This window comes from Opisthorchis viverrini (genome assembly GCF_000715545.1).
Source record: "Opisthorchis viverrini unplaced genomic scaffold opera_v5_257, whole genome shotgun sequence".
Classification (NCBI taxonomy): Eukaryota; Metazoa; Platyhelminthes; class Trematoda; order Opisthorchiida; family Opisthorchiidae; genus Opisthorchis; species Opisthorchis viverrini.
This window is the reverse complement of record NW_008751913.1, coordinates 686,520-696,855: the sequence shown is the minus strand read 5'-3', so window position 1 is coordinate 696,855 and position 10,336 is coordinate 686,520. Positions and strand designations below refer to the sequence as shown.

Here is a 10,336-nt window from a genome sequence, read left to right as displayed (position 1 = left end):
AATGTTTAAATACGACTGGTCTGGATAAACTATGAACCACGGGGTAATTCCAGGGTTCTGGTGGGTTTTTAGTGCCCGGACTAGCTTTTTCTTTCCGCTTTTTTTAGAGCAAAATTAGGGCTTTTAGCTTTAACCTTGGATGTTGCAGATTAGAGTTTCTAAGGACCAAACCTCCAGCCGCTTGCTTTGGTATGAACTGATGTCCTCGTACTCCTTGGTACTTATATGTTGTATAAGGTACAAACTGAGAAGATGCTCATGGCTTTGTGAATAACGTACCACTCATCATATCTGATGACCGTAAACTGCAGGATGAAATCTTCATCAGAGTGGAGTTGGCTGATAGAATATGTCAGTTGCATAAGCTGATAAACATTGTTTACAGAGTTTCCAAGTAACCCTGATCTTTTTAGCGACTTCAGCTACGTTCAGTAGGTGAACAACTGTTTATTGCTTTCCGTCAACACCTGTGTATTCTAGTATGTTGAACACGCAATATATGGTTACACAAGCGGCTTTAATTTGACTATTAAGGGTCGCCGTGATAGCTTCAAGCGTTTTTCAACCGACAACCTTCGAACATTTTCACCCTGCGACAAAGCAATAATAAAGCAACTTTCGCCCTCGTTTTGAACAGAACCACAGTGCACGATTTCGCAAATCCGCACAATAGGGATTATCTGATGCGTTCATTTGATGTTAATCAGCTTGTGTAGAAGCAGATGCGTGTTTGTTTTTTACAACCTCGCATAATGTTTTTATATCCCCATCGTATTCACAGTAATGTTGCCATGTGGGGATTAAATTGTTGAAAACGTTTCACGGAGGGTGAACCTTTTCATGATGCTTGTGGGAACGTGTTTAGTTACTGGGACGTTTTCGTTTCCTGAAAATAAAGGGCGGATTTATTGAAAATGCTACAGCGAAGTGGAGGAAAAAAGAGCACAGGTTACCCCCGTCAGCATGTAGATTTTGTAGCTCAGTGTCTTAGATGTCCCAGAGAAATTTTCGGAAGAATTGATTGGTGGATTTGTGTGGAGGCTTATTGACAAACTAGAACAATGCTGTATCTTGCAAGTAACGGGAAGCTACTGGAATTCCATTTCTGGATCCCGTCAATTAAGACAAAGCCAACCTGTACTCAAGAGCTGGGGGAGTACTCAACGGTTATGGCATAGTTGTTTGATCCCAGCCAGTAAACACGAACGGTGGACACCTCAAGAATCTTGAGGTAGGACTCGAATCCGCAATCCTTCAGATTGTGGCTGCAATGCATCACCAACCATAGAGTAGAACAGTCTTCATGTACCAACTGAGATCACTATGGCCATGTTGGCATATCCACTTGGTCGTACATCGTTGCAGAAGACGTGGTAAACACGTGTGAGCCTTGCTGAAGCTCCATAGTTGACAACTCACTGAGACAAATATATTGACGTCGAGAAAAAGTCAGACTGATGGTGAAACCACCTGATGAAGTCGTACACTTACTGATTCTTAGCAAGTCTTTTATCAATTCCGTTGATAGGCTTCATCATTTAGAGAGATGACAACATGGAATGGCAGAATCCAAGCAGATTATGGCTCATGAAACTCTTATCAGTGCACGCACATTCCTAACCAGTTGTGGAACAATTTGCTGTTAGTTTTAAGGAAAATCAAGCGCGTCCAGAGGGCACCGTATAGACAATAATTGCACCAGTGCCCTGCTTCCCTGAGAAACGCGATTAGGATCTGCGAACAGTCAGCTTTAAAGTAGCCAAAATTTATGAGTTGAGAGTTTTTAACACTGCACTTTCAATTTATGCATTTAAATCAGTGGCTTTTTACCAAAATCCAGACGTCTAGGGTAAGGGTTAAGTGAAAACAGACTGAATGTTCGACCAACGTTGGCTGTGGATGACTGAAGGTAGCAGCATACCTTTGAGTGGAGTCCGCACCATCCAGCCGCTTATCAAAACTGAAGTGGTGGGAAAGTAGATCGGTGATTTTTGCCGCAGAACTAGTATAGTAAATACACAGTGAATATGCTAAAAACCTGAGGAATTCACGCCTTAATGCCTGCCTTTGGGAGACCAGAAAGTGTTTTGTGTAAGTTCCCTCTTCGATTGGAAATCATCACTGGAAGATATTTCACCCCACCAAAATTGCTTATAAACCTTTCATCATGTGAGTACTGAACTAGATGGTAGCCGATTGTTTGGTGGTCTACTGATATATACTTATCTGTCTGTATTAAGCAGCCGTTGGCTGTATGGTTCGATCAGTGTGAAAGGCAGAATAAACCGCTGTAAAACGACACACGTCTGTGCCACGAAGAAGAGAAGAGGTAGATGTACATCAGAGGTTTTGGTGATGTGAACTAAAAAGCAGGCCATCGAAAGTCAGATTGGGCCTTTGTTTTCCCAAAAGATTGATTTTAAAGCCAGTTTTGCTGAGACGCTTAAAAATAGCATAAACGAGAGATTTAGCTGGGTTCCAGATAAATCTCCCGCAGAGATTCAGTGGGTTCCAAAAAAAACTCCCGCAAAACCAAATTTGTTTGCAGATGAGTGTATTTCGTTAACTTGGGTTCAAGTAGAACGTAAGTTTGACGGTAACTCGGGGACCGCGCCCACCTGGTGAGCTTCAAGAAGGGTGAAACTGGTAATGGGCTGTCAAAGAATTTCAGCAACATTATGAGTAGTGTATTACGTGAATCGATGTCACCTGGTTAACATTTATAATGAGTACCGACTAGAAAAACAGATAGTTAACGGCCACTTGTAAAAAATCTTGAAAAAGAACGGATAGTAAAAAAAACTACGGAATGTCAAACCAATGAAGGGTTTGCTAAAGAGACAAAATCGTGTATTTTTGCTTCCTTGATGGCTTAGATATAATTGAACTGATTCCACTCCAACAGATATGTCAACAGCAGAATAATGGGGGGAAATAATTCGCTGAAAACTGTAATAGGAAGATTTAGAAGGTTGGGGCAAAAAGGAAACCAGAGCCAAACAACGAAAGATTGACTCAAGTTTGGCGTATAACCCCAGAAGCAGCAACTGCAACGAGTCATGTTGCCTACGGTGGTATAGGACAATACGTAACCTCAGAGATGCTAATAAAATATAAAAAAGGAGATCTTTTTGAGGGATGCCATTTAATAGTTGGATAATTTAGAAGTGAGCTAAAGTGCCTATTCACTCATGGCCCCTGATTATTCGTTTTTCGTAGACTATGCAGTCCATACTGTGTACAGTCAGCAGCATAGCGGCTAGAGACTCAAATCCACTTATAAACATTTGGGAACTGACGGAAAGCGTTCACATTAAGCTGTCTTTGGTATAAAAACAAATTTGAACATACTATCTTTGTGATTAATAGTCACCTTGACATTTCTAAAATTGCACTCCAAAATTTAACTTTCCGGACATCACAATAGAACTCAATGTAAATCCGGTTTTCATTAAGCCACTAATTATCGCGGCGTGTCACAATTTTAGGAACTCTATCCATGCATTATTGATGGACAGCAACTCTTCTCCAACCCGATGGACAACAATCTTGATGAGTTATGCAGTAAGGGTTCCACGCTTACGGGACGTATTATCGGTGAAAGGAAGAAGGCCTTTGGTGCGGAGTTATTCATGAGAAAATGCCAACTGAACAGTTGCAGACTATTGGCCATGCAACTTGTTTACAAAAACTGAATATCTATCCTCTCTTTGGACGCGTCTTCCTGAACTTTTGTGAATATTCATTGACTGTCGCGCAACTCCAAGCAAATGCTACTAAGCCACTCCACAAATTCCGTAATAGATCTCACTTTTCAAGAGACGCAAAGCGGATTTACGGGAAAACATGCTACTCACATTCCTCCTCCATCAGTAGTATCGACGTCACGTCGGTAGATTACCATGCATTGGTCTCCAGTCTGAGTGATAATTCACAAACAACACCTGGTTTAAAATAGCTAACTCGACGTTCATATAGAACTGACTGATCAGTGAAAATGGTGGATTTGTAGATGAATCACTAGGTGAGCACGAGGAAGGGACCAACACGCCTAAAGTGAAAATATTGCTTCAAGAAATGTTTGGGAGACAAAAGTAAGTTAATCCACCATGGCTCATCTGAAATACTATTTTTCAGAATTTCCTACCGCAAATGCAAACCACTGAAGACCGTCTGATCCATTTATGGTCTGTCGTTTGTCAGTCCGTTTTTTGGGTTTCCCGTTGATGACTTCCAACGGGAAGTCGTGTGATTAAACTGGATTTGGAGTGAATCATTCGAATCCGGTAGTCTGGATTGGTAGTCAGAACGCTCATCCATTCCAAGCCTTGTTTGAAAAGATTAGTTTTGGTACAAATTAGGTCGCATACCCTACTGCGTCACCAAGAGTAATGCAGTACCAGTTAAAATTTGGTGATGTCTTTATCGGGCCTGTAATCCTGAGGGTTTTTTGACTAAGGACATTTAAAACTCCTGTTGATTCCTGAACGAACGCCCTTTCGTAGTTAATTCGTACAGCCCAGTCTTTATTCCCTTAAACTGTGAGTTTTGGAACCCGATTGACAGCTGGTTAGGCACAAGATACTCGACATCGAATTCGAGGGCACTAATGAACAAAGCATGTCTTATGATCTTATTGATCGGTATTGACCCCGAGGTCACTGTCAGTGCAATATAAACTTACCCTTCGTGGACATCTGACAGCAGGGTATCATGCCTCTGTATACAATTCCTCACAGGAATAATTCGCACGAGATTCACTTTTTTAATCCAATCATGAAGCTACCACCACTAAACGAGGCAGCGGGCACGCGGACCTGCATAACTGACACCATACAAGAATCTCACAAAGTGGTAATAAGCGAGTCACATGAGGCCTTTTCAACTCAGCCGGATAAAAATTTAGCGACAGAAGACAGCTACTTTGACGTCCAAGCTAAACTGTTGCCTCCAGTAGGTGAAAAATCCAACACGATAGAACAAGAATTATTCGAGATTGCTGAAAGCAACGTCAAAAATCGGCGAAACTCCGGAAGAAATACAAAACTGAATGAGGAGATATCGAAGGCTTTACTGGAAGTTACCATAATGGAGCACAAAGACGCAATGCAAAAAAGTTTCCGTTCAATGGCTAGACTGAGGCTTACGGAATTACACAAGTTACTAGGTGTACGAAATTTAAAAAGTGCTCGAGCGGTCATCTTCTGGATGAGACAGATGAATGCGAACCATAAAACGGCGTTATTACGTCAGCATGCCTTACGTCAACGTCAGACTGTGGTGGGAAACACCCACCACATACGATATTACCCACCGCGTCAGGATCACGGACACAGATGTTACTTTTGCCCGTGTGGTTTTGAGACAGTAACTGAATTGCACGCACATCTGAGCACACAGGAACATGTGTGCTTGGATTTGCCGCTGACCTGGACACAATGGCTGCGAGAGCGAAGAATAAAATCTCATAGACTGATCACCCATCAGAAGAACAATAGCAACTGTGGTATGAACAGTCAGCGCCCGATTCCCTCGGGTAAACCTGATTACTCCAGCATTCCCAAATGCGCATCTCTTCCCCAAAGGAATGATTTGTACCGCTCTAACAAAGCACAGGAAGATAGGACTGTCAAAGTAATGCTATCCTGTTTTCGTTGTATCTATTGTGGGAGGACAATGAAATTTCATCAAGAGTCGGAGCATCAATGTTTTCAAGAAGTGAGCTTTTCAGAATCAGACTGTCTGCCTCTAAGATAAGATCAGCAAGTTCATGCCGGTCGTAATTTAGCCACCTTTGACTCATTGGCTAATCTGACGAGGGCTGTGTACTCGTAGGTGTGCATGTAACCGGAGTAAACAATTAACAGTGTGACTGATTGGTTGTTTGCTCGGTTGATTGACTTGATTGATTGGTTGACCGACTGACTGACTGAGTGGGCCGGCGGGCGAGTGAGTCAGTGGAACCAACTGGGTACTTACTGGTGACCGTACTTAACAGCAAATTCACATCTAGGGTCAGGTAGGATAACGATGAACTGTTGGGCAACACCGCAGTTTTGGGATCGAACAGCGCGAGTTTGATTTCAGAGGAAGACTTCAAACTAACTTTACCCTTTTCTGCATATTATGTGCATCTTCAGTAATAAGAAAGAATGATGGGCGTTTGTCTTTGAGGTTACTACTATTTGGCGGAATTTCTACAAGGTATAGTCCAAGGTAAACAGACTGTTGACAAGGCGCACACTGTTTTTAGTTGAAGAGCACAGGCTAAAATCCTGCTGGTGCTTTTTCATAGAGAGTCAGAACCGGTCCAATGGATCTCAACTTTTCAGGTGCATATAGGAAATTCCTGACCTTTTATACTACCAAAAACATTTAGGATTTTAGGTAAAACACTGCACTTGTTGTCAAATGTTTTATTTAATTTGCTTTCCCCTGTCGATTTCCAGTTCAAGTTTTTGCTAGTTTTAGTGCAATAAATCTCCCATATCACGCGTGAACATTTGCCACGATGGGATGCAAAAAGTGTTGTGTGTCGGCACTTCCGAGGAGCTGTATGCATCCTAACGTGGCCTCCACCCTTATTTAGGTCCACCCTTGGAACAGTATGGCATTTAAAGTGGAGACGTATTTCCCTTGTTTGTTTAACCAGAGGTTGGGAATTCATTCTATAACGGTCATGACAGGTGGCTAGCGAGAATGGCAAAAGATGGTCATTATAGATGGATTGCTGATATGGAGGTAATGCTCTGGAGTTCTTATTCTGCACATGCTTGGTCCCCAAACTAATGTGGAACCTCCGGGGTGGCAGTAAGAGGTAGGTCGTTATGACCACCGCAAACAGACAGGCATCGAGTAAGCATTAGTAGTCTACTCATGTGATTCGCCGCGGGTGTATATTTAATGGACGGAATGAAACTATTTTTAGACAGCCCGTGACAGATCCCAGCACAATACAAACCTCACATCCAACCAGGTCAACAAAAACAACAGCAAGAAGTGGGAAACGATTACTAGATCTTAGGACTACGGAAAGATATTGATAATTTTTCAGAGCATTCTATCATACTTGAGTACACGGATGCCATTTGGAATGGAGTTCAACCATTCTCGTCCCAGAAAAGATCGAAAATCATTTTTTGGGCCATAGGTATTTGTATCCTTATATGCTCACGGCTGGCAAGACGGAAAAGAAGCTATCCCTTATGTGCGTCGTTTTGCTTAAATATCTCACCACTTCTCAATCTATGGCAATAAGAGGAGATAGTAAACATTTATGTGTACTCATTAGTCTTACTATTACTGCTATTATGTTACTATTTTGGCTGTCATCTTTTGCCCGTTCGCCAGACGAAGGAGACTTCCACTCCAAGTTTGAGTATAGGAGATTTATGGAAACAGGGCAAACCGTCACAGTTAAGGACCTAAGGAATGCTCATAAAGACGCATAAATGACCGAGTCTCCAGGCTATAACAAAAAGAACTCATTGGTTATGTTCAATTACTCCATTATTCTTCTCTTTTAAACCGAGTCTGTAGCCTGAAGACAGCGAAAGCACTTTATTTTTATTGGCGATAGATACAGAAATAGACCAGAAATAGGGACACTAAGAGCAGTGTATCTGTGCATATTAGGCCAGTTTTAGTCGAGAGCTGTCGGTTTAAAAAGCAACAGCTTGCGATCCACTAAACTGGGCTGTATAAGTCAGTGTCTGCAACCCGGAACACATTAATACCTGTGGAAAAAAGTGCAAGCACAACTGCTATCACTGAATTGTCTCTATAAAAGTTTTTCCAGTGGCGCTTCTTGTATGGAAGGTCGTATGTCTAGACCACAGGGGTAGTCGACCGAGTACCAGAAGAAGTTAATTATACTGGAGTGTACGAGGAGCGGGAAGCTAATGATATACATCTAGATCGACCGAGGTTTTACTTTTTTCAGTTAAAGACATCTTAACAGTTATTCCTATGAGCGTACTCACTTCTGAGATTTGTTAGACACATTATTGATTCAGGTGCAACTAACTTTTACACTTTATCCATTCCAACTACAAACACAGATGAATGAATTTCTCAGGCGCGAAACACAGCATATGAATCAGCATGGAAGTCCATTTGTTTGCCTGCTCTGTCACGGTCGGGTCTTTGATAGTCCGACACAACTACAGTTGCATTTGGTTGCATTCCACGGGTCTCAGACAGGCGACCACACTACGTGTTCTCTGTGCGGGGTCGAGTTTCGGAAACCAGCGTTTGAATCCCAACAGTCCAGACAACTCAAGTTGGTTGTCTACTACAGGCATTTGGTACAGCAGCATCTACCCAGTTTACTACTCACGGAGAAGTTGTTATATATGGGTGTAAATGTGATCCGTAGAAGCGTCACTGATTGTGCGCCCATAGATAATTCAGTGTACAGGAGTTACCGGTAAGCGAAAAATGAAGAGAAAATATGTTGGATGATGTTGTGACCGTTGAGGTTTAGCTTTTAACACTGTATCCCCAACCTTCCTCGTCATGATCTCTGTGAATCGTTTTGGTATTTTTGAACAATTTGTGGATTTCGTTTTTGCCTCATAACAGCCATCAATTAAACTTTACAGGCCAGTAGTACTCGCAAGCTCTCAGTCCGGTTCGGACATAGGATGTCTGCACACTGAAGAATACGAGTCAGCTCTTTTGAGATGATGAGCGATGAACGTTATGTCTTCAATCTCTGTATGGACGCGTCGGTCTCACACTCAATTCATCATTCTTAGTTCGTTTTACCCAGAGTATTTGTACTTTTTGGTGTCTATTGAGCCACTCAAATGCTATAACTCCCAACAAGTTTTCTGCCTTATATCTCGCTACCTTTGTCGGTTGAACGTGAATCCTTCTTAAGCGACAGAAAAACTCAGTATACGACAGGATCAGAGGTTTTGATACAAGCGTCTAAGGACTGAACGTACCCTGTCACTTCTTGAGAGATTACCTTTGGAAAGAGAGTGCTTCTAAATTTTTCCGTTTCAAAGTAGTTCAAGCGATTCAATGATAAGACTCAAAATGTTTCCAAACAGAGCATTGCTCGCTTGTTCTGGTGAAAACGCATGCGCAAAATAGGTAGTACATGAACAGTTGGTTACACTCTTCAGTGTCCTGCAGGCCAATAAACATCATTGAATCCTGGGACAGTAGGACCCTTGATCTACCCGAGATTCGCACAATATATCTAAATTTTACCCTTCATTAGCACTATAAAACCGCCTCATTACGCTGGAAATGAGGAAGGCGACAGTAGTCTAGTTGTGTTAACATGTGAAGGTTATTATTTAACCTCAACACTGTCTCATCAATACTCATACATGTTCTTCAGACCATGTTAAGCAAATTTTAAAGTTCAAAGTGACAAGGGACCGTTCCCTTTGTAACAGAAAAGCTAGAGTCGGTAGCACAAAAATGGGGAAACCGACGGACATCTAACATTGAGCGTTGGCACCAACGTACGCAGCAAATGAATCCAGCCCGTCAAGAAAAAACTGGGCCTTACTGTGGTATGATGGTTTGTCTACCTCATTGAGCTATACTATACGCATTGAGCTATACTGGGGGGGGGGAGGGTGTCCTCACAGAGTCTGTCATACCAGGTTGGTCAATGGATAGAGGTCTGACGAACATATTCTCTCGGCCCTGCAGGTTGGGGGTTGGAGCAAGTGTGGCGTGCATTTACTGCCAAACACCGTTGCTTTTAAGCCAAAGGCTTTGGTTGAGGACCCTAATGGTCCTCCTTCCTAGGTGTGGGCGCTCAAGCCCACGTACAACCAGGATACCTACTCTCAACATTAAGCTCATGCTACATTGGCCGTCGCGTGGTGCCATCAGCAGGGTTGCCTTACCCGCTGCTTTCAGCATGGCGTGTAAGCAGAAACAAGCTACTGATGATGCATCCCTTCTTTCTCTTTCGCATGCTTTTCCTCCCCTCTCTCCCCACCCCATTAATAACTCTCTCCCTGTAGACCGAAATCGCTCTCAACTGATGTCACTGGCGTTCTGGTTGACAGTTTCTATCCAGGTTACTTGAATGAGTATCTGGAGATGTAGGCACCTCGGAATGATTGTGGTAATGTAGCACTAAGTCCCTTCCATGTCCAACCTTATTCCTTTCTTCACAATAAAGATTTCAAATAAATCAATAATGTACGGCGGCGAAGCATCAGCGTCGAACACTGATATCATGCTGTCGATAATGATGGTGATGATGATGATGGTGAACCCAACCCAAGTGACCCATTTCATTTTGTCCAGCAGGAATAAATTAAACTGGGAGTTGTCTAACTGAGCACTGTAGGCGTAGGCA

The 10,336-nt window shown here is 42.5% G+C and overlaps 1 protein-coding gene across 1 annotated transcript in view; it reads left to right on the top strand.

Annotated features, from left to right (window-relative positions):
- Positions 1-4,713: 4,713 nt before the first annotated feature.
- T265_09118 (hypothetical protein) overlaps positions 4,714-10,336 on the top strand; it is a gene marked incomplete at both ends in the record, with an annotated part of 18,624 nt that continues 13,001 nt past the window's right edge. Inside the window, 2 exons of the mRNA XM_009175109.1 lie at positions 4,714-5,718; positions 8,061-8,428. Coding sequence (XP_009173373.1) covers positions 4,714-5,718; positions 8,061-8,428 — 1,373 coding nt within the window. The remainder of the gene's footprint in view (positions 5,719-8,060; positions 8,429-10,336) is intronic.